Source organism: Sinocyclocheilus grahami, unplaced genomic scaffold, assembly GCF_001515645.1.
Source record: "Sinocyclocheilus grahami isolate Dianchi unplaced genomic scaffold, SAMN03320097.WGS_v1.1 scaffold98.1, whole genome shotgun sequence".
Lineage (NCBI taxonomy): Eukaryota > Metazoa > Chordata > Actinopteri > Cypriniformes > Cyprinidae > Sinocyclocheilus > Sinocyclocheilus grahami.
In genome coordinates, this window is record NW_015505277.1 from 3,589,505 (window position 1) to 3,615,219 (window position 25,715).

Sequence of the window (25,715 nt, forward strand, 5' to 3'; positions counted from 1 at the left end):
TCAGGCATCTTTTCGCCCTACTCTTTGGGAATGACCATGTTAAACAGGGACACGGCATGGCTCTTAGCACACAATAAATCACCTAAACACCTTAAACAGTCCTTGACATCTTATCTTTATTGCTTGATAGTTTCTTGTTGTCCAATGCTTTCCTAAAAGCTTTGCAAAAGTTAAGGATTTGACGCCAATTACTGAACTTTGGTTTTGATATAACTTTTCTAAATGATCATACTGTTTAGTTTTGCCTGGCCTGTGATAAAATGGACAAAAAGGTTCTGTAGATTTATATTTAAGTGGGAGTATGATATGAAAGGACTAAGATATCACAAAATGACTTTAAATGCTCCGTTCTAGACGAGCTACAGAGTTATCAAGTTGTCTAAGTAAACATGACACTATGTGCAATCGAATATTTGCCTATCAAATAGGTGCAGTCACACTTACTGTGAATTTTCACGGGTAAAATCCAGTAATTTCAATAGGAATGCACACAATCAGGAATTTCTTCTGAGGGCAAATGATTTCCGCATGCAGATTTTGCATAGGGTTCAAGTTGGTCACACACACGGCATGGTTTGAAAGTGACATCTGTGTGAATAGTACTTCATTCATCACTACACTTGAAAAAGGACAATGGACATTTTTGCAAGCAAAATTTTGACCTTTAGTCCGACTTTGCAAAAACTAGACTGCTATGATTTCAGTTGAATATTGAGCACTTAGAGGACATCTTAAAAAGACAAATTATTGTTTTAGTCCAACTGAAATAGAACTTTATAATGCAAGTAACCACACAAAGCACCCTAACAACTGCATATATATATTCAGTATATATATATATATATATATTTATTTATTTATTTATTTATTTATTTTTTCCAGAAAATATAAAAAAAAAATTGTTGCATTGTCATTTTGCATGAGTCTGTGCTAACATGCCATTACCTAACGTTTTACCAAAATTGTAATCTGACCAATGTTCCCGCTAAATTTCTCAGCTTTTGACTCAACATTCCAGACCCACATGCTCTCCTACTGCACATCGCCAGGAATCGTTTTCACAACTTTGCTCTTTTCCTCCCGCCCCCCACCCCCTTTCCTTCCAGGACTGAGGAATGCAGGAGCGAGAGGCCAGTCAGGAGAGGACAGCTGCATGTGTTTAAGCATGGTCTGTGAAACAGCCAGTGATGTTGCATCACATGCGACAAACATTTTTAGATTTATATGTTGATCTTTAGACATTTTTAGATCTATATGCTTTGGATCAGATTTCCCTATGTCAATGATAATGAGAGCTATTACGTTATTAAAGGACCTGCAGAAATTTAAGAAAAAGTCCACCACGGCTAAGAGTGACATGTCAGGCCACGCCCTCGCCATCTGCTTCAGCTCTGTTACTGTATTGTGCTGGTGTGGTCAGCTGACTCGACCATGGCCGGGATTTGAATGACCCACATTTCGCAAACGAACAGGGCCAGAGAGCAGCTTTACTCATGCCTTCTGGTCTTTCTCGAGGGAATGTATCTATCAATAGCTGCTCATGTCTGTGTGAAAGAATGCGGCCGCACCGGGCATCAAGCTGGTTCTGCTGGAGTTAACGTCATACTTTTTTTTTTTTTTTTTTTTTATGTTACTCACACTTTGAACATACTGTTGAAAATCTTAAAGGTACTTTTCTACCTGATCTGACCCTTAAAAACTACTTTCCCCTTCACACAATTTTACTAGTCAATTTCAGTGACTTTTTAAAAGTTTTCTAGTTATTTGTGCCTGCAGGATTTTAAAGTCATTATATATTTGATATGCTAAATTACATTAAAATTATTTTATATTATATATATTTTGTAACAATATACATTACCGTTCGAAAGTTTGGAGTACTTTTTTCGAAAGAAATTAATACTTTTGTTCAGCAAGGATGTTACATTAATAAAAACTGATTTTCGCTGAATTCTGTCCTATTTAGCTTTTTAAAAAACTTTTGTCAAAAATATTACAAATCTTTCTGATCCCAAACTTTTGAACTGTATTTTATATCAAATTAAATATTATAAAGATATTCTAAAGTTTTTGTTATTTGTATATATCTATATTCCAGGAGGGTTTCCATGACGGTGGGAACCCACATTTATTGGTGTAACTTATAGTTCAATCATATTTATGATTCCTTTGACTTGGATGCAACTTTTAATTTAAGATAAACTGACTTTTTTGTGTGTATTACAAGACAAGCATACTCCACTTACTTCAGTGACTGCATTCTTGCCTATAGTGAATTAAATACACTTCTCCATAATTACTCATATTAAATTAAAAAAATTTGAGCATAAAGGCTTTTCTTCTTTGTAACTTATGAATCATATCGCCTCTTTTAATAATGTAAGACTGCTCAAGTGATGTTCTGCATGAAAAAAGGTTTAGACGTCAACGATTCTATTATGACTGCTATTTCTGTTGTAGGAAAAGGCATGTCATGTTTAATAGCCCGGGACCAAAGACAGACCCTGGGAGAAGAGACAGCAGTCTGCGCTGAAACTGAAGCCTGCATACCACACATGCTTCAGGGGCACGATAGCTGTCTTTACAACATGCCGTAAAAATTGCCTGGAAGTAATGCAGTGGAACAGCAGCTGAGCATTCTTGTTTTTCTCAAACTTGTTGGATCATTTTGGTAGTAAATTATTTTTAATTGACTCTTATATTCAGAATCAAGTGTGGTGATTAGTGAATAGTTCTTTGTAATTAAAAATATATAGAATTCAGAAATGTAAAATATGAATTCAGGTAAATTGGGACAATTTTTTGCCATTGAGAAAAATGGGAAAAATTTTCCTGGATCAACCCTATATATATATATAACGTAGACTGCACACAAACTGCAGTTTTTGACAATGAAATAGTGTTATTATATATTTATATAATAAATATTAACACTTTCTATTTAGACTCATAGTAATCTCCATGTAATTCTGCAATTATTTTAAAGTACTATCACCGTGGGAACCTTGAAAACAGCACTGGGCTGGAGTTTTAAATCATGTTCTAGAAACAAAAGCTGACCTTTGAAAAAAAAAGGTGGATGAGGTGTCAGTCATCATGTGAATAGTCACGTTCTCAACGTTACCACTCGTGAACAGAAAGCACAGAAACAATCAAGTGTCATTTCATTTTTTTTTAATACGCGAGCACCACGTAAATTGTCATGATACCAAAATACATAGATTCAGAATGCGAAATGGGAAACATTATATACACACACACACACTCGAATATCACAAAATGTACAGGTCTTTATAAAACAAAGACGTTAAAACAGTGGCCTAAACCTCGTACAGTCAAGTTTCGTGTGATCGACCCTGTATCGGTTCAGTGACAATGCAATATTGACCTTCATGACACGTTTGCATATGTTGTAATACCACTCGCTCACATGGCTTCAGAATGGTCAACACTTCAAGGACTGTAGTAGATTCCAAGGAGTAGCACCAGCATTCAGATAGTTCCTTCACTAGAAAGGCATGCCCGGACATCTTACAGGCCAAACAGACTCATGCTTGCTGGGAAGTCCCACACTACGATGTCGGGCCTGACCACGTGTTACCAATGCGCCCAGAGCAACCCGGATGAGAAGTACAGTGCAGTACAATACAGTTAGAAAGCTACTATCGCCGTACTCCAAGGGTTTAGGTTCTTCAACATTTGGTCACAGCAGATTTGTCCACTATCCTCTGCCTCGGCCTCAGGTTTGGCGCTTTCTTTGCTGAGAAGTCCTGAGAAACTGGAACCAAATATCGTTATGAGGTTGGACACGTTACTCGTGTCCATCTCCTCGGCTTCCTCGTCCTCTTTAGCGTTTGAGGAAGCAACTTTGGTCCTTTTTTGAGGCGAATCGCCACTTTCCGACTCCTCGGCGCTTCTTTTTCTGTTTGAACAAACGTGCGGTTTTGGTGGTTGATGTGATTCCCCGTTCGCTTCAGGCGTTGAGTCGCGTTCTGCTACTGCGCTGTCTGAGGGACTCTCCTTGGGCTCGGTAATGGATTCCGGCGGTGTTTCAGATGAAACCTTAGCCACAGAGTCCAGCGAAGAGTTTTGGTTTTGCTCTTGTAAAGTGGAAGTACAATCCACCTGGTCTGATTTCACCTCATCGTCGTTTTCGCGATATTCGCGCTCTTTCTCGGGCTGCTCGTTCGGTTGAGGTTCCTCTGTGCTCTCCACTCGGTCGCATTCCGTTGCAGAGGGAGGGAATTTCTCCCGCTCGGAGTCCGTAATGTCCCATTCGTTCCCTTCGCGTTCGCTCTGAGCGTTCAGGCAAGCGCCGCTGTAGTAGTCGCTCAGATAGACCTGACGCGCGCTGCGAAGCACCAGCGAGACCAGGAGGTTTTTATGCAATTTAATGCCGCCTCGTTGAACGCGTGAGTTGTAGATTTTCCCTAAGGAAATACTCATAATCCGATGGGCTTCCACTTTGTATTCCATGTCTGGAATCGATACGGTAAAGTTCGCCGGGCGTTTCGCGTTTGATTTCCTCTCAGGACTCTCCTCAAACCGCTACTGATAATTGGCCGTCGGCACGGAAACACGATAATAAATAACGTCCAAGTAGTTTTTCCTTCCGTAGATCAAATCGTCCCGTTGCTTGTTGACACAAGCCTCATTCCCATTCACAAAATACAATATTTGTGTTATTGGGTGAGTGTAGGAGTTTTTAATACCGCACACATTCTCTTCAGCAACCAACAATGGTCTAAGGAGGAATGAGACCGTTTCTATTTTTAACTCGCTTTTATACTTAAACGTCAGCGGCTACACTAGCCAATCACGTCTCGAGTTGCGTTCTGCTACCGTTGTGAATCACACCCCGCCAAATAGGCGATGACCAATGGGAGAGCGCTGTGACGATGACTCATATTTAAATACTAACGTGGGAGAACTGTTTAAAGGGAAATAATTGTTTTCAAGCTAAATCAGACAGCTATTTTTACAATTCGTTGTGTGTATTCAGCTATTTTGATTGATAAAACTAATATTTAAAACACAATATCGTTTTTGTACGCGAATAGAAACGAATAACAAGCCAAAATCGACATGTACGAGACACTAAATCGTGGTTTTACAGATTATGTAGCGTATTTAGGGTAGGCTGGTTGTTTCATTAGTTTAGTTTCTAAAGCATCTACACGTTCCCGTATTATTGTTATTTTTTTACACAGTTTCCGCATAGCAGCTCATCTCGTGTTATGTTCAGAAAAACTGGTACTTCCCCTTTAATTTTTTCAACTGACTTCCTCGACTGATGTAATGGTTTGTCTGCTACAGTCGTGTCACATGACTCTATTGTGCAAATCCATTGCGGTGTCTGGGCAAATGTGAATGGAGCTGTTAGTGGGGGGAAGGGCAATGTTTTGTTTGAAAAAACAGTTAGCTGCTACTCATGAATAGTGTGGGAGATTTGACCCTGAACGGACGATAATGCTTCTAAATGGCGCTGCTTTCATTATTTATATGTATTTTTTTAGATGAGTAATCCGTGTGCGGTTTGTGTGTTCGCCTGCATTAAGATGTGGGTCATAAACAACCCTGACAGGAAGAGCGGGCTGTGACGTAACGTTAAGACACTTTCAGAGATTGTTTATCTAAATATAAACGATCACAGTCATCATGATATCTTTTGAGAAATACTTGATTTCTAGTGCCTCAAGCCGTATTTCAGACTGAGAGTGTATTATTGATAGACGAGAACATGGATTAAAAGCCTTAATACTGTCATTTAAAGCAGCATCCAGCTGTGTTTAGGCTGCAGTTAGTAAAGGGATACAATACAAGGTCTGTTTAAAATAATGTAGGCTTATCTATTCCCAGCTCTTCAATTACAGGCCTGCGTGTTGATGGGAAACTGGCAACTGATAACAATAAATAAAACCAGAGTTGATTAATAATTGATGCAGCTTTACTTACTAAGCTGAGCTGAAGTGTTTCCAGCTGGTTTGCTGGTTTTACATCACACACAACCGTCCGCTTACCAGTGGATAGCACTGGTGTAGTTTGTCAGCTAATGAGAAGGCAGTGCGCTGTGATGAATAATGTATGAAGCACTGTTTTAGTAGGCAGACGAGGTGCAAAACTACATTTATTAAGAGAACCCAGTGGCAGACTCATAAATGTGGCCTTTTGTTATCATTATTATAGATGATTTCAAATGTTGTTGTTGTTGTTGTTGTTAATCTTTTAATTATCTTTTCTTTTTGTGGGAATAGATTGGAGGTGTTATCCTTATCTATTCCCAGCTCTTCAATTACAGGCCTGCGTGTTGATGGGAAACTGGCAACTGATAACAATAAATAAAACCAGAGTTGATTCATAATTGATGCAGCTTTACTTACTAAGCTGAGCTGAAGTGTTTCCAGCTGGTTTGCTGGTTTTACATCACACACAACCGTCCGCTTACCAGTGGATAGCACTGGTGTAGTTTGTCAGCTAATGAGAAGGCAGTGCGCTGTGATGAATAATGTATGAAGCACTGTTTTAGTAGGCAGACGAGGTGCAAAACTACATTTATTAAGAGAACCCAGTGGCAGACTCATAAATGTGGCCTTTTGTTATCATTATTATAGATGATTTCAAATGTTGTTGTTGTTGTTGTTGTTAATCTTTTAATTATCTTTTCTTTTTGTGGGAATAGATTGGAGGTGTTTAATTCATGCAATTTATTAAAGTCTAGAGTTCAAGTAAATAAAAAAAGTACACTGTTGGCACCATAGTACAATAAGATGGTTATACCTGCTTGCTTTAATATATACTATTGTATCATGTGAGAAAATGTATATAAGAAATAATAATAGAGCATTTCTGGACATGTACCATGATGCTATAATGGTATTTTGAAAGTAATATGAATTTTTGAATATGAAATACCATGGTACATAATTTTCTGTATTTCAAAGCATTTATGGTATCACTAATCAGAATCACAATATCACAACACCATGGTATTTACCACAGTACTTTTTAGTGTACAAGACAGGTAAAAGTTATATAATAATAGTAGTAGTAGTAATAATAATTATTATTATTAAATTAAAAAGAATTATAATTATTACAAATAATTATTAACAACAATAATAATATAATAAAAGTGCATACTATATCAGTATCAAATAATAATACAGTAATATTGCCTGAAATGCTATAGAGGTGTTGAAATGCCTGTAACTGCATAATTTATCCAGCAGTATCTAGTGTAGAAGATAAACCATAATAATATAATATACCATAATAGTAATATAAATATACAATAATATTGTACAATATACTGTAGAAATATTCAATTATAACAGAATAAATATTGACGGTGTTGAAATGTTTAACTGCATTACTACATTTATATAGCAGTATGTGAATTAAACAGGCTAAGAAATAAATGTTTAACTCTGTTTTGTCGTTGTTGTTGTTTTTTCTTCTTCTCATAATTACAATCTTGCTTTTATGCATCTGTACCATCTGAGGCAATATTGCTTTGTTCTTTTCCTGCAACAAACCAAAACAACCCACGCAGAGCACGCCGGTGTTTGTTTACCGGGAAGCGTGTGCGCGTGTGCGCGTGTGCCTAGACGCTCAAGAACCCGGATGTGATTCCGCCAGGCAATGGCGGCCGAGCGGATCCGGGCTCCGTCCCATATGTAAACAACACATTAAGCGCTCTCCTTTGTTTAAGAAAAGCAAAACCAGCCGCGATCAGGAGCATGAGATTATCGCACAAGAATCGACTCATCTGAGCACCAAAATGTCAATGGAAGATCCGTTTTTCGTCGTGAAAGGGTGAGTTTGGTCGAATATCGATTTAGGAGAAAGCGAATTATTAGCTCAAAAGTTTTTTCTTATAATTAAACTTTTCTGTTTACCAATGTTAGCACTGCGTGTGAACGCTTTGGGAGGTCGTATGTCTCTACGCAATACCGTTTAAAACAGCTGTTTCAGTGGGATCGTTGTCGTGTTGCCATGGCAACGGTTATTATCGATTTTCCCACCATTGTGTCATGCCTTTAAATCGATATCGATTCCTCGACGTGGTATTGTTGTGTGGTACCAGATATCTGCTCTTAACTATATTACATTTACAAATAGGTGCCATTTTACTACCGCTTTCTTTAGACAAGTACCATGGTATTCTGGGATGTACCTTGGAGTTCCATGAAAATACCATGGTGTAAGTGTCAAAGTACCATGGTATTTCCACTGGACCAAGATATGTCCAAAGCATGGAACTATCACGTTTTTTGGACCTGTACAGTGGTATACTTGGAGTTACCTTGGAATGGCATGTGCATACCATGATGTAAATCAAAGTACCATGGTATTTTCTTATGATACCATCACTTTGCCATGGTACATGTCCAAAATCAGGATATTATAATAATGCCAAAAGTACTGTAGTATTTTTGTTCATATCAAAAACATTTGCATTGTCATTATTCAAATGCTGTTGGGTTCCTCACTTTATAAAGAGGTTTAATTGATTGCTTTTTCGTTAGAGAGGTGCAGAAGGCTGTGAACACAGCTCAGGGGCTTCATCAGAGATGGATGGAGCTGCTACAGGACCCGGGTGGAGCCAGCAAGGAGGAGGTGGACTGGACCACTAATGAGCTGAGGAACAGTTTGAGGTCCATTGAATGGGACTTGGAGGACTTGGATGAGACTATTAATATCCTTTTGTTTCTGGTGGCCTATGTTTGGACTAAATGGTTCAGGTGTTTATAGGTTGTAGCCTTAACCTTGTCTTTAAGTATTGTGGAGGCTAATCCAAAGAAGTTCAATCTCGATGCGATGGAGCTGGCCAAGAGGAAAGCCTTCATCACTAGCACTAGGCAAACAGTCAGGGTGAGCATATTTGAGAGACTTAAACATATCTGAACCAATGGCTCATGAATATCTCTAATGGATTTTCATTTTACAGGAGATGAAAGACCACATGACTAGTCCAATGGCCATGACGGTGTCCGAGAGGAAAAATCGACAGGTTTGTACTTAAACTATAAAAGTAGGAGCCAATTTATGATTTGGCAAGTATGCGTATCATCTCGTGACAATTTATGATCCCGTATTAGACTTTAATGGGCGATGGCGGGTCTCGTGGCCCAATCTGGCAACCCAGTGCAGATAAGTACACTAGACTGGACCGGGAGCTGCAGACGGCAAACTCACAGTTCATTGAGGAACAGCAGACCCAGCAACAGGTACATCAATACAGCAGTTCATATCGCAGTTAACAGCTAATTATGACATGATTAGCATATTCTACCATGTTTATGAGCATTTATCAGGACAGTGTGTTTTATTTGTATGTGTACATTGCAGCTCATAGGAGAACAGCAGGATGAGCAGCTGGAGTTGGTGTCGGGAACTATTGGCGTCTTGAAGAACATGTCACAAAGGATCGGCCAAGAGCTGGATGAGCAAGCTGTGTAAGTCACTTTTCAAAAATTATGAATTTTATTTTTAAATAAAACAAATTACATATAATTTGAAGAAAGAAATATATATATAGTATTTGTATTTTTTATATATATATATATGTGTGTGTGTGTATGTGTGTGTGTGTATAGATTATACATCATTATAATTATGTATATTGAATATACATAATTTTGAATATGTAAATAATATATACAGTATATATATATATATATATATATATATATATATATATACACACACACAAACTTTTTTTAAATATAATTTTTGAATAGTAATTTCTGTCTGTCTGTCTATCTATCTGTCTGTCTGTCTATCTTTCTACCTACCTACCTATTTATCTATATACTTATATACTTTTTCAAAGTATTTTTATATAGTATTAATATATTTATTATTCATATTCAATTCATTCAATTTCAAACCAGAACACAACACAAACTTGTGCATGAAAAACTGCATATATATTAATTTATATATAATTTTTTAATTTTACATAGTTAAATTATTAAAAAATATATATATTTTTAGTAATACATTTTATTATTATTATTATATATATTTTTTCATTAATTACAAACCAGAACACAAAATAGTACATGAAAAAGTGACCTGCTTTTAGCCTGAATCCTGACAGTTTTAGTCTGAATTGATTCTGACTGTGTGTCTGGCCTGTTTTCAGAATGCTGGATGATTTTTCACATGAGATGGACAGCACTCATTCCAGACTGGATAATGTCATGAAGAAACTGGCTAAAGTTTCTCACATGACCAGCGGTGAGTAATACTGCAGAGGAAGAGCAGACCTGCTTCATTTACTGGCTAAAAATAATGCTTAAAATGCATGTTAAACTCAGTCTGAAAATACTTTCAACAGTTATTAAACTGAAACCTCTTATTTTAATATTTGACATGATATCTGACACTTTAGCAGTATTTATGTAGTATATTAGTATTAACGTTTTATGTCAAGCCAAAACTTTGTCAGAATTCATAAAGTTGGCACTCTGTTTAGAAAGAAATCCATCCTGCGTTTCCTGTTAGTAGAACCCCTTGTCTTCCTGATTGGCTGCGGTGCCCCTTATAAGGCAAAGCATGAACAGGAAGTCAAACTTCCGGACTTTTTCAAAGGAAAACTTTGGTTAAGAGAGCCAAGAATGAAATCTGAGCTTCTCCCGAAAGTTATGGGAATGTTTTACAAACGTTCTCTGGCTGTATGGATTAACTGTTTAACCTAGTTATCAGTGTTTTAACCTGTTATATTCTTGCCTGACCCCGCAGATCGTCGACAGTGGTGCGCTATCGGCATTCTTCTGGCCATCCTGTTTGTCGTGATCATTCTCTTGATTGTTCTGTGAACAGCCCTCCTCCGTCCCCCGCCTGCGAACGCTCACTCCAACGAAGGTGCTTGGGAGAGAAACAAAACCCTTTCTCCATCTTTAGTCCATTATACGGTAGAACGCTGCTGCTTTGTAACCTTTTGCTTTCTTAGAAACAACCCTGACAGAAAACAAATGGGTAACACAGCGTGTAAAAGCAAGGGCTGGTTTTTCGTAAACGCGTTTTTGGTTTGGCGATAACGCGGTCTGATCATTTCGTACGAGTTATGTCGTAATCCAGGGTAAATCGTTTCTTTCAAATGGACAATGACTTTAAATACTTCAAAGGATCAAGTGCTACTAGAAAAAATTGCCTACGTTATTTCCTGTGCGCTGCTTTAATAGTCGGTTTAGACCACTGTAAATAATCAACACCACCTACTAAACACTGGAGTTTAACAAACCAGATACTGTTAAAGCGGGTGTATTACTGATCATACTAATGGGAATGAGTTATTTACTGTCTAAGTGTTTATTTCTGTGTGCTTTGTTTACTTATTTTTTACATTTGAGTTATTGATAATCAGTTACTAGTGAGATTTATTGACACGCACTGCGGTTTGTTTCTTTAAACTGAATAGACTTGTGTTTTTAACGGAAACGTTGAGGTGAAACACTCCGGATAACTGCCTAAAAGTCTCCAAATAGGTTAACAATTCAAATAGTAACCAGAAATTGTGCTCAAGTAAGCATTAAACATGTGAATTGCGTGACAATTGGGTATTAATCTGTAGAAAGTCTGAAAATGGATCATTTCAGATGAAAGTGAAGTTTTGGACCAAGTGTATTTTAGCATAAAAGCTCAATTTGACAACTAATAGTTAAAGGATGAGTTCATCCTAAATGAATGGGTTGGGTTCTATCCAAGATGTAGATGAGTTTGTTTCTTCAAGGTAACAGATTTGAAGAAATGTAGCATTGCATCACTTGCTTATCAAAGGATCATTTGCAGTGAATGGGTGCCGTCAGAATGAGAGCTCAAACAGCTGATAAAAACATCACAATAATCCACACGACTCTAGTCCATCCATGAGCGTCTCTGATGACCTGATGGTCAGTAAATCTTCAGCAAATGTTTATTTCTGGGTGATCTAATCTTTATAGTTATAAGTCATTATCTAATCAGTGCTTTAGCACAGATGAGCGTGAAGTTACATTTCATTTTAGAAAGCCAGGCACTCGTGACAAAACTTTAGGTTGCGTTTCACATTCTTAAACAGCTCAGCAAGGAGGTTCGTCCAGTATTTAACATATATATTTTCACAAAGTGTCGGTTTGCATTATATTTCCACTGCTAACTCGAATGGAAACGAATGAAGCAGCAGTTACTAATATGAAAATCATTGTATTTGTTGTCTTTTGACAGCACAACACTACATATTCTGTGAAAACAGGAGTACGTTTATCTTACTGGATATGTGTATTGTTTTTGTTTTGTTTGTTTGTTTGTTTGTTGTTTTAATAATCTCTTTTGGGTGGATCACACAAAGAAATGTTAATGTAACTCACCCCAAAATCAAAAGAAAAAAAATGTTACATTGTATTTTGCATATGAAAATAAATAAGCCTTTTTTCGGCATTATTATACATTATTGTCATGCCAGTTAAGCACATTTTTCATTACTTTAATGTAAAAAAAAAATCATGATTTTAATGTAATATAATAAAAATAATCTTGTCTGGGCACAATTATATTTGTATTAAAATATCATGACCACAATTTAATTTAAAATAAATGCAATTTAATACATCAAATATTTTTCTTGTAATTTAATTCACATTGCAGTATTGAGAATTGTTAATTGGCCATTAAAATGTGCTTAATCATAATGACAATAATGTCATAATGCTAAAAAGTGTGATCCAAAAAAAACAGGCAGAATTTTCTTATAGGCAAAACATATGTCATATTTTCACAAAGTGTCGGTTTGTATTATATTTCCACTGCTAACTCGAATGGAAACGAATGAAGCAGCAGTTACTAATATGAAAATCATTGTATTTGTTGTCTTTTGACAGCACAACACTACATATTCTGTGAAAACAGGAGTACGTTTATCTTACTGGATATGTGTATTGTTTTTGTTTTGTTTGTTTGTTTGTTGTTTTAATAATCTCTTTTGGGTGAATCACACAAAGAAATGTAAATGTAACTCACCCCAAAATCAAAAGAAAAAAAATGTTACATTGTATTGTGCATATGAAAATAAATAAGCCTTTTTTCGGCATTATTATACATTATTGTCATGCCAGTTAAGCACATTTTTCATTACTTTAATGTAAAAAAAAATCATGATTTTAATGTAATATAATAATAAAAATAATCTTGTCTGGGCACAATTATATTTGTATTAAAATATCATGACCACAATTTAATTTAAAATAAATGCAATTTAATACATCAAATATTTTTCTTGTAATTTAATTCACATTGCAGTATTGAGAATTGTTAATTGGCCATTAAAATGTGCTTAATCATAATGACAATAATGTCATAATGCTAAAAAGTGTGATCCAAAAAAAACAGGCAGAATTTTCTTATAGGCAAAACATATGTTTTTGTAATGTGAACTATGACCTGGACATGTTTTGTGTGATTTCCCCTTCTACGTGTTCCAACTTTTAGTTTTCGAGCAATCGCGTCACTTGAGGAGAAATACAGGGAATTTGCCGTGTTTTTATCTTTCAGACATTTCCGTCGGAACCATATAATAGTGTTCAGCTGATTCTGACTGCCCTCGGTCACATGATGCAGTAGGTTAGCTCTGATTGGTTCGAAGTATGACTGAATTGATTATGCAATTTTACGATACAAAAAAACAATTCAATTGCACAATTACGTCACTGTTCTTGAGTCGCAGTGACGGAGCGGAGAGGTCAAGGTAGTGGACGCTGTTCTTCCTGACTGTGTGAATTTCAGTTGTACGTGTTCGTTTGTGATGTTTGTTTGCTCCTGAAGAGAATGCAAGGTCTTTTTTTTTTTTTGCCCCCTCATATTGTGCTCTTCATCCCTCAGAAAACTGTCAGACCTCCGCATGTACCCACAAGCCCCTCAGTTTGTCACCGTGTGAAGCTCTGAGGCCCATTAAAAACAAATCATTGAAAAATGGTGTCGGATTGAATTCCTGTCGATGTGAGGAGATAAAAGGAATGTAAATACCAAATAAAAATGACCAATACAAATATATGAATTTATTTATATAAAAACATGTCAAATGTATTATGAAAATGTGCTAGTTTCATTTTTGATTTATGCAGTTCATATGTATTAAAAATAATTTACATTGCTTTTAAAAAGTAAAAAAAAAAATGCAAATGATACCTTTATTTTTAATATTTAAAAAAAGAAATGATATATTATGAAAATATGCATTCATTTATTTCTATTAAAATGCAAAGAATTTTTAATAGTTAAAACGAAACTATACAAATTGTGTGTATTATTGTATATTGTAAAGAAGTTTTCATTTATAATTTATATTTTTAAAAATATATTTTATATTTATTGATAATTTTATAAGATAAAGATAAGATACATATTTTTAATATCACACACACACGTACATACATATACATATATATATATATATATGAATTTATATAAAAATGTGTAAACTATTATATTAAAAATATATGCTTTATGAATTATAATTGATATAACAATTTATAGAAAACTATAAAAAGAATGTATTATGCTCTTTTTCCTAAAGTTGGAAAAAATCAAACATTCTAGAAGAGGTTCATCTCACCAGTTTAATAAAGCTTGGGACCCTTTTAAGCAATATGTCTCGGAACATGTTTTATTGTCAGACGTAGACTGAGTCTTTGATCCTGCATTTTATAAAAAATTTTCCTCCCCTTCAATTACATTTGATTGTATTATACAGATTGTGCACTTTAGTTGTTTTGCTAAGCCACACTTTTGATTACTTATTTAGTTGTAATTTCTTTTATTGTATTAAGTTGATTTTGTCTTTTGCTTTTTGTTTTCTTCTTTGTATTATTGTCCTAAAACTCATAAAGAAAGCTTTAAAAAAAAAAAAATAATAATGTATTATGAATTGATATACTTTTTATTGATTTATTAATAACAAAATTAATGTAAAGTTTATTCGTTTCTTTGCACATTCTGATGAGAGACGTTTATAGAGCTGATCCTGAAACATCCTCTGAGCAATGTTGTCAGGCTCTTAGATCAGCATCTATCAGGATATCAGCATTGCTGATTGTGTTGATGGTGAGTGTTGGGCTCTATTGATCCACTAATCCAGCAGGCAGGATGGAGGCCGTTCACCCTGATCTTATGACAGGTGGCGTCTTTCTCCTCTGCCTCCCCATCCTCCCTCCTTTGTCTGGCCCACTAATGATTAGAGATCAACACCTGAGTCCCACACACAGCACTGAACGCACTGAACTCCACTGAGCCAAACCAGCAGGACCAGAACCTATAGTGCTATTCAGCAATCCCTTACACTGAGCTATTATAGATGCTTAAAGAGAAATAACATCAACTGAGAAATATTACTTAATATTGTGAAAATGAAAATATTTATATTTACATTAAATTTTAATATTATAAATATATAATTGATTTTATAATATGACCTACTTTTGCATTTAGTTGCATTAATATACTAAAATAATAATCCAAACATGTATGTGTAGATATATGCATTACAGGATTATTCTGCATTTATATTTAATACTAGATTTTTGATAGATGTGGTGATAAATATGTACTGCTCATTTATAGTAATGACACAATAATAATAATATAAAATTATTAAAAAAATAAAACAAATAATATGTAAAATGTTTTCACTTTCTGAAACGTTTGTTTCGCTATTGTAATTAATATTATAGCATTAATATTTTCTTTTTATGTTGGCATATTATTTCATATTTGAATATGTAAAAATATATTTTATATTGTTATATAACATTTATGTGTATTATATTCTGTATTGAAGATTTTGTATATATATTATGATTATTATTTTTGTATTTGGTCCAAATCGTGAAATATTACTTATTATTTATTGTGTATTATATTAATATTATATTATGAATATGCAAGTAGAATTTATTTTTATTTAAATTGTTATTACAAAATGAAATCATTATAAATAAAAATGTAAATAAGTTTTAAATAATATTTAATGAACACACAAAACACGATGTTAAATATGTACTGTACATTTATTATAATGACATGTAAATAAAAATACTTGTATATATACTGTTGCATTATTAGTATTATAGAATTAATATTTTATTTGTGCATAGTATTTAAACATTAAATATTCAAAAATAATCAAATGTTAATTCTGTAAAAATCATAATGCTATTATATTTTTTATTATAATTTGTATTTTATTATATATTATGATTATTATTTTGTTCTTTCAATATTTTTTTATAATAATATACCAGTATTATATAAAATGTTTTGTATAGTTAAGCATTATAGGATTAATGTTGCAGCATTTATGCAATTAATATTTTAATGTATTAATATATATTGAATAAACACATTTTTGGCATATGTAGTACAACCTATTTACTGCAGTTTTTATTTTAATATTAATCAAGGAGAGAGGTAGTACATAAAAAATGTTTGGCTCAAATCAGTGGTGATATTTGTGGCTAAAACTGGCTTTGAATAGCTGCTTCTAATGATGGATTTAGAGAGTGTGTGTGTGTGGCAGGGAGGCAGCAGGTGCAGGATGCAGGTTCCGCATTGGGCTCCTTTATCCCGCAGTTAGTGGAGGGGACAGCTGAGCTCTGGTACCCGTGGGGAGGTGGGGCGGGGTCGAGACGCACTCCTCCGCCAGCTGAGCTCATTAGCATCGCTACACACAACATGAACCCGCACTTGAGAGCAGCTATCATGTTTATGAGAGTACAAAACGACTAGAAACCCACCCGGAGTCCTTTTAAACAGCTGTCACAGACAATCGCAAGCTTTTCTTCTAGTTATCGGTGACACAGCTATGAATATTGGGTAATGAAGGGTATAATTGCTTAAAGCTGAAGCCTGTAAATGCATATAAGCATCTATAAAGACATGAATGATATTGTGCAGCTTGGTTAGAAGAGTTTTTTATTAGTTTTGTAAGCATTCTGACTTAATAAATGGATGTATTTGATTGTTTTGTGTGTTTATGTGTGTGTGTGTGTGTGTGTTTTGAATGTCGTGACCAGGATGGAATCAGTCATTGTCTAATCAAATGACCAGCACACGTGCCTCATATTCACCGCACCCTGACAGTTGGAGCATCCAAGACCCTCTTACACATCTGTAAGCTTTTCCGGCTTGTGTCGTTTTACCATTGAAAACCCCCAATCCTGCACTCTTAGGGTCCGTTCATACAGAACGCATGTTTGCGTTGAAAAATGTGAAGCATGAGTAGTGGAATGGGAAAAAAACGCAAGGTATCATTTTTTAATATGAGCATGATGTTTTTAAAAAGAGATAAGCGCAATGGAAAAGCAGCGCAGTGGTATGCTAAAAAACATAATTTTTTGACAGTGCCAAAGCATAAAAACACGATAGTTCACAAACTTGTTTCTCCGAAAAACAATGCTTTGAAAATGTGCGCTCAGTGTCGGAATGCCTGTTTTTGTTTTAGTCTGTGTGACTCCGCCCCCTGCCAGTTTAACCAATAGTATTTCGACACCCCGGATTGTCAGAGAGCGGAAAACAGCGTTTTGCAGCAATGGAAACCAGCAAACAAACTGGGTCAGAGATTGTAGATTCTACCTGACCTAAAAAGCCTAAATCTAAAAAGCTTGAAGACCAGAGGCATATAAAAACAAATAAATCAACTCATCAGCTCATCGCCTTCCATTGTCAGTTGCGATCATTCCCATCGCTGAACACACACCCACTGCTCCAGGTGTGTGTTCACGCTGTGTGTGTTCACTACTGTGTGTGTGTGTGTGTGTGTGCACTTGGATGGGTTAAATGCAGAGCACAAATTCCGAATATGGGTCATCACCATACTCGGCCACACGTCACAAGTCACTTCACTTGAAAGTTTAAAAAAACAAACACTACTTTGAAGTATAACATTTTCTGAACACAGTGTGAGATGTGAGTGTAACGTTCAAAGACAAACGTTTAGTGCAAGTTTACACAGAAAACAAAAAGTAGCATGTGGGATGCAAAAACGTTTTGCATTTTTGAAAAATTGTAATTCTTTTAACTTGCTGTTTTTAAAAAACGAGATGTCAGCGCAGTAGTCAAAAATGTCAGTCTAGCACGTTTACATAAAAAAAAAAACAATGTAAAAGTAGTGCAATGGAATGGAAAAACATTTTCTGTGTGAACGGCCCCTTGACCCTAAAACACAGTACGCATTTATCCATTTGAAAACACAAGATACAGGGCAGTGGAATAAAAATCTCATTTTTTTTCTCAAGATGCTTTAAAAAAAAATTTACTTTTAATTAATTATAATTAATAAGTTATTAATTCTTTTAACTTGAGCACCATTTTTAAAATGTGTTAAGGACCATTCAATAAGAATGCGCTTTTGCGTTTAAAAATGCAAGATGCAGAGTAATGAGATGAAAACAAACACAAGGTCTAGTTATGTTTTTTTTTTTAAGTTTAATTACTTTTAACTTGAGCATTGCTTTTTTGTTTTTTTTTATGCAAAAGTTGCGAGATGCGAGTGCAGTGGTCAAACACGTACTGTATGTGTTGTGTATGTTTACACAGAAACACATTGAAGAAGCAGCGCAGTGGAAAATGCATTCATTGTGACCCCTTACCACTAAGACAGAATGCATCTTTGATTTCAAAAATGCGAGATGCAGGGTAGTGGAATTAAAAAGAGATGCGGTTTAAAGTTGAAATATTCCTTAAAGCGATAGGTCACCCAAAAATAAAAACCCTCAAGTTGATGGTAGCCATTGACTTCCATAAAAATAAATCTCATGTGGGTTTGGAACATCTGGAGGGTGAGTAAATGAAGACAGAATTTAAATTTTTAGGTGAATTACCCCTAAAAAGGAGTATTTTGAGTTCAGTATTATTCTGAATCCACACTGTATTTCACTGTATTCTTGGTCCTTCTAAAATACCTACAAAATATGAAGAAAAAAAACGAGCCGTCTCTCAAAAGCCAGTTGTTTTATTTCATAGTAACACATATAAATAAATGTAACAAAATACATTAGGTTGGTAGCTTTTTGTGTTGCACGTACTGTAATACTGATATCCTTCAAGACAGCATGCTAATCGGACTGCACTGTAGAGGCAGAACAATGTGCTGGCTAATGGAGAAATATCCAATCAGTTTACTAAAGAGCATTCAGAGCTGATGATCAATGCGACTGCAGCGTGTGCACTCAGCCATTCTAAGAGAGTATATAAACCTCTTTTGACCATGTACGATATAGATCTGTTTACTTGTCAGCAGCATGGGGAAGGTTTCGTACTAAAACCGAATACAAAAACAACAGAGGATTTGGATGAAAAAACATTTTTGTCAACTTTTTGGCAAACACATGTACACTATCCTTCATTGCAATAACACTTGAGTTTAACTTTCAGTACATGAAATATCCTTGTCCTTCATACACACTGCAGACTGTACTACAAATATAATATTCTTTTGTAATGGTAGTACCATTCTGGCCCAAAAAAAAAAACAGCCAATGAATGTGACTCAAGGTCTGGTCACATTTAATGCTGTTTGGCAAAATTTCGCCATTTCAATCGGACCGTGCACCATTGAGAGTTTCGTGTGAGGGCAAAAAAGTTCCCACGTAGATTTCGGTCATCTTCAAGTTGGTCACGCAACTCTCCACACGGATCGACAGAAAGTTGATTGGTTTGAAAGTAATTTCTGTTTGAGCTGGGCTTCGTTTCTACACTATTTACAATGGACAGTGTGCCTGTTTTTTCGCTGAAAGTTTGCTAATGTGACCACACCTTCAATAGCGTATGTTTTCAAGGTACCACTGTAAACTAAGCCCATTCACACCAAAAACAGTAACTACAGCGTTAAAGGGGTCATATGATGCGATTTAAATTTTTCCTTTCTCTTTGGAGTGTTTCAAGCTCTTGTTGCATAAAGAAGATCTGTAAAGTTGCAAAGACTAAAGTCTCAAATCCAAAGAGATATTCTTTTTAAAAGTTAAGATTCAACCACAGCTACCTAAAACGGCTCATTCTAACACCCCCCCCACATGTCTACATCATGATGTGTGAAGATTTGCATAACGCCGCCCAAATGTTCACGCAAAGAAAGAAGGCGTAACTTTTATTCTCGCTGTAGTATTGTTGTTGCCGCCGACCGCCATGTCGTGAAGACGCTGTGTGTTTCGTTGTGAAAGAGAAACTACTTTGTTTGGCCTTCCAAAAGAGGATGATATCCGCTTCGTCATGCCTAGAGCTGGTCCGTGCTGGTCGCTGAGGAAATACATCAACTTCGTGCTGTGGATCACCGGATTGGCTTTCACCGTGGATGAAGCAGAGTCCAGCCCGGGGTCGTCACGTGGTTGCCGCAAGCCGGCCTCCGCTCATTCTAGGCCGCTGGCCACTGCTCACTCTAGCCCGCCGTGTGTGACGCTGTTTCGTTGTAAAAGCGAAACTACTTTGTTTGGCCTTCCAAAAGAGGACACGACTAGAAATCAGTGGTTAAGTTGTATTTACAACACTGTTCCAGAACAGTTCAACCCAAATATTCAGGTGTGTGCAGCGCATTTTATGGAGGACTGTTTACTGATCCTGGTAGAGTAGACTACAGTGCCGGCTGTTCTGACTCACTGTCTGTATGTTTTTTATATTTAAAGAATTTGCCACTGACAATTCAAACGCGAGTTTTGAGCAGTGTAGAGTAGCGCTTGTAGTTTGTCATTTCTCCGATCACAAATGCAGACCTGGTTTTATGTTTACGCAGTGCGATGCAACGCAATGCGTAAAAAGACAGTATAAGTCATTATAATCAGTAATTATGTCCCCACTGGATGCAACAAATGCCTCGTTTATAATGGGTTGATATGATATGTAGCTATAATGATTTCTACCAAATACACAAAATAATGTTCTTTTTAGCAACATCATATGACCCCTTAAACTGTAATGATAAATGCAAAGTTCTGTCATGAAACTACAGATGGCGCAGGCCGTAGGTTCTAACTCAATCAGATATAATCACATTATTATTCACATGGCGCAGCTGATTGGTTTCTTTCACATCAGCAGCCAATGAGCCTGCTGCTCAACATTTAAATACTCAGCTAGTGCTTGCTGTAGCAGTTGCAGCGCGCTTCAGAAACCCTCCACCTTCCCCAGCTCCACTTGTATAGATCTGTACGGGGTAATTTCATGTGTGTTATATATGGGGGTTGTTTTATATATGTTATATGTACAGCAACAGTATTTCCTACATGCTCACAGCAGCACGTCTGTGGATGTATTGGCAGTAGCAAGTCTCTGTACTCGCTCTGCCGCAGCAGTAGCATAGCAGATCTATTCCGCCAAGACTAAACACATTATCATTGCCATGTATATTCCCATGCTAAACTCTCAGAGAGTTGTCATGACAGAACTATATTAGCATCCACAGCAACATGCAATAACAATCTGTTTAAAACGAGCACTGCAGTTTTGTCATCTGCCTCTTTAAATGCTCGAACTGTTTAAAGCAGGATGAATTCTGATTGGCTGCCAATGTTTTTTTGTTGTTCATCACCTGGAAAGTGACTCCAACGACAAACTTGTTCCTCTGTGTTGTTATCATTATAGTTGTGGACTGTGTTATTTTTATGACTTTAGAATGATTTTTAAAACTATATCTTTTGTCATTATTGTTATAGTTATTGTTTTTGGTGTGAACAGGCCTTTAGCCATAACAGTGGCTTCAGGGATGAATTCACCCAAAAAAATGAAACTGAATTGGAACAAAATGTATAAAAAAATAAAAATTTTGGTGACTATCCCTTTAATATGGACCATTGTGTGATCATTATGATAAAACTCCAAAGGTCAGTAAAACGTAATACTGCCGTTTTCACGAACTCATCCCTGACTTAATTTCTGATGCTTTTTTGCAGTTTTCATTTATGTTGACTGGAACAAAACGTGGTTCTGATACAGTCTTGACTTCAGTTAGCGCTGTAAGCGTCTATGTCGTAGTACGCGGATTGAAGCTGTGCTGTTTTGAGTCATTAAACGGGTCACCAGGTCCAGACTGAGTCCCGCCACCTTCTCACCGTTCACCTCTAATATCTCGTCCCCGACCCCGAGCAGCCCCGCGTAGAGTTTCTCCATATTGCTGTCACCCATTTCTTCAACGTACACCCCTTAAACATAAAGCCAGTTAGTCTTAAACTTTCTGACTATGTCAGAAGTGCATGAAGCGGGAGGTCACTCACCTGAGTCTGGCCTGCCTTTTCCTCGGGAGATGAGAAAGCCGAAGGGGCCGTTGGGGGGTCTGGAGAGCTCCAGCAGGATGGTGCCGTCAGGGAAGGCCTGAGCCACGCGTCCCACCGGACGCACCGCACTGGGCCGCCCCACATCCTCTACACTCAAGGCACGCTGAAGACCCCTAAAAACACACACAGATTTATCTACTTAGAAAGACCAAAAAAGTGCAACAGAACTATTTTAGTGTCAGATTATATGGTGAGTTACTTATTATTTACTAATTATAATATATTATTTTGAAGTATGTTCATTTAAGCAGTTCTATTTTTATTTTTTATTATTTTCTTAGAAATTTGTGAGTGGTTCTTAACAGTGAATGTTTCTACCACTAGGCCAGAGGTGTTGAAAAATCTTTTTAATGTGTTGCTATGCAGTTACTAGGAGGTATTGTGTGGTTACTAGGTGGATATATTTTTAAATTATATTTATATGTAATTCAAATTATATATGTAGAAATATATAATTTGATAAATTAAAATGATATAATAAATGTTACATATATGAAGTATTTTTTTATTAGTAGATAATTATATTTATAATATAATATGTCATTTTAAAATAAAATTATATAAACAGACACACTGGGCCATATACCATGGTAGTATTTGAATACTACATTCATATACCATGGTATTTGAATGGCATGGCACTCCCAGGTACTGCAAAGAAAACCTTAAATTTCCTTATAATTATATTATATTATAAAAGGGCCTTATGATATGATTTTTTTTTTTTTACAAAAAAATAAAATAATATAATATAAAAACAGTTTAATATTTATTATTGTACAGAATTAAATTTTTTCAACTGTGAAATTTTTTCATGGAAGCCGGTCATATAATGATAGTCCCCAGACGTATCGCAGTGTTTGCTCCTTGTATTTCAGCTTGTCTTTTTATCTCCCTTTCTCTGTGTCAGATCCAAGTGAACAGCCAATTATAGCATGTCTCTGTAGCGGCTCTCTGCTTTCTTACTGGCTCTCAAGAAGGATGATGTAAGCTGCAGCTCTTCTCCAGTCACTGGGGCTGGAATTCCTCTCTGGCTATCTCTCCTTCACTCAGACACACATTCACACACACATAAACACGACACGCACTCACAGGCACTATCGAATCACAACACTGGCGACAAACACACTATCTGGCACTGTGAGCAACCCAAACACACATGCTTAAAGGGCAGCATCTAGTAACACACACAAGAGGCTGAATATAGCAGCAGCATGTAGACGAGTGATCATTCCCTGCATTCCATGTCTTTCTTTGGCAGATACACACACCTCTATTTTTATCTTCCCTCCCTCCCTCTCTGTCTGTTTTTATTGCTGCTGCTGCTGACCCAGTCAAAGGAAAATACTTATCTCGTTGCACAACACGACAGCTGTCTGAACATTACAGGAACACGATGCGTGCTCCGCAGAACATGTCATGCTTCAAATTGCCATTGTTCATAACACTAAAAGGTTACAAAGAGGTAAACAGGCAGATTTATTGAGATCAAGTGGTGTGCATGTGTATGAAATAATACTTAAATAATATTACTGTGGTGTTGGCGTTACCATAGTACAGGGATGGTAACAGTAAATAATACTATGATATTTTGATATAGGTCAAAGACGAGATAAGAAAAGCAGACAGTATGACTCTCATAACTGTCATTATTTTGTATTTTTAAAATTATTTTTATTTTATATATATATATATAATTTAACCATTAAAAATGTTGATATTAAAAAAATAATAATAATAATTCTATATATAAATATAAATAAACTATAACTAAAAATATAAATATAAATAAAATACCCTTAAAACATAATCAATATTCAATGTAATATTCATGATTCAAATATTCTATAAGTAAATATAAATAAAACATAACTATAAATATAAATAAAATACCCTTAAAACAATCAATATTCAATGTAATATTCATGACTCAAAAATTTATATTTGTATACATATTTCTAATATTTGTGTTTGACATTTCAAAATGTATATACATAAAAACAAATATATATTTTAAATATATAATTTTACAAATATTTATATTTTAGTCGTGGGAAGTCGTGGCCTAATGGTTAGAGAGTCGGATTTGTAACCCAAAGGTTGTGGGTTTGAGTCTTGTAGGGATTGTAGGTGGGGGGAGTGAATGTACAGCGCTCTCTCCCACCTTCAATACCACGACTGAGGTGCCCTTGAGCAAGGCACCGAACCCCCAACTGCTCCCCGGGCGCCGCATCATAAATGGCTGCCCACTGCTCCGGGTGTGTGTTCACTGCTGTGTGTGTGCACTTTGGATGGGATAAATGCAGAGCACTACTTCCGAGTATGGGTCACCATACTTGGCCTCACGTCACTTTAACCTTTTATAATTGTTTTATATAATCCATAGTCATTTTTTCCTGGGTCAAATAATGTAACCCTGAAAAAAATAAACAATTATGATATTTAAAAAACATTTATGAATATAAATGTCAATACAACAATGCATTTCTTGGCAGCTGTATATGTTATATTATCATGATGTTGCCTGAAAGCATGGTAATATCATTGAACCATTATATTATATTATATTATATTATATTGTTTGGTGTAATTTGAAGTGATGCATCATTTGTAAGTTGTGTAACTACTGTACCTGGTTAATACAGGACTACAGGGCTGTTCTCCTGGAGTGTATGCAGAGGAACGGTCTGTTTTCTTTCCGGGGATTTGGAGGTTTTGAGCCGATGAAGATCTCCTCAGCTGGAGAAACGGAGACCCCTAGTGGTGAGAAATGACAGTCAGCGCCGCTCTCTTGAAATTTGAACAAGTAGCATATTGACACATCCATGTAACTGTATCTTCAAATTATGATAAAATAATTCAGAAATGGATTATATCATCAAAAGATGAGCAATAGGTCTTAAACACTCTAGCGGGATGTGGGAGCTCATTTATAATGTAACTGTACATATTGGTCTCTTTAATAAAGTACATTATTTTAATACAGTAGTGTGATTCAACAAGATAACATGCTTCCTTGTCGCACAACATGATATTTTACAACCTCAAATAACCTTGCCTTCTCATAAAAATGTACAATTATTTGATATTTTAAGAAACTTACACACACAATACCCATGACATAATTTTCTGTTTTAATTTTTGTGCATATAGGTTATATGAGTGAAGACAAAAGTTAATATTACATCATGTCTTTTTTTTTTTTTATAAATAAATAAATATTTTTTACTAATTATTAAAAATACATGTTTTATAATTTTATAATGATTAATAATAATAGAGAAAACAAATCCCACTGACAAAAAGGTGTTTGTTTGTTTTTCTTTTTGGCTTATTTTATTAGTTTCTTTTTTCTTTCTTTTTTTCTTTCATTAATTTTATTTTATGGTGCAATTTCGATTTTGTGATGTCTGTATA

The 25,715-nt window shown here is 35.7% G+C and overlaps 3 protein-coding genes across 3 annotated transcripts in view; 1 reads left to right on the forward strand and 2 right to left on the reverse strand.

Moving 5' to 3' along the window:
• Positions 1 to 3,151: 3,151 nt before the first annotated feature.
• On the reverse strand, positions 3,152 to 4,769 carry LOC107588050 (immediate early response gene 5 protein-like). Its single transcript, XM_016276045.1, has one exon. It carries the CDS (start codon positions 4,474 to 4,476, stop codon positions 3,652 to 3,654), a length of 825 nt encoding a protein of 274 aa, XP_016131531.1. The 5' UTR covers positions 4,477 to 4,769; the 3' UTR covers positions 3,152 to 3,651.
• A 2,845-nt stretch (positions 4,770 to 7,614) lies between these two features.
• Positions 7,615 to 11,769, forward strand: LOC107588051 (syntaxin-6). The gene is made up of 8 exons (XM_016276046.1): positions 7,615 to 7,815; positions 8,529 to 8,698; positions 8,780 to 8,874; positions 8,951 to 9,013; positions 9,102 to 9,230; positions 9,352 to 9,458; positions 10,151 to 10,245; positions 10,750 to 11,769. The coding sequence occupies exons 1-8, from the start codon at positions 7,781 to 7,783 to the stop codon at positions 10,824 to 10,826; spliced, it is 771 nt and encodes a 256-aa protein (XP_016131532.1). The 5' UTR covers positions 7,615 to 7,780; the 3' UTR covers positions 10,827 to 11,769.
• Positions 11,770 to 21,280: 9,511 nt separating this feature from the next.
• Positions 21,281 to 25,715, reverse strand: part of LOC107588106 (uncharacterized protein KIAA1614-like) — a 7,894-nt gene continuing 3,459 nt past the window's right edge. Inside the window, exons 2-4 of the mRNA XM_016276115.1 lie at positions 24,931 to 25,055; positions 22,239 to 22,411; positions 21,281 to 22,166 (exon numbers count right to left, since the gene is read on the reverse strand). Coding sequence (XP_016131601.1) covers positions 21,973 to 22,166; positions 22,239 to 22,411; positions 24,931 to 25,055 — 492 coding nt within the window. The 3' untranslated portion in view covers positions 21,281 to 21,972. The remainder of the gene's footprint in view (positions 22,167 to 22,238; positions 22,412 to 24,930; positions 25,056 to 25,715) is intronic.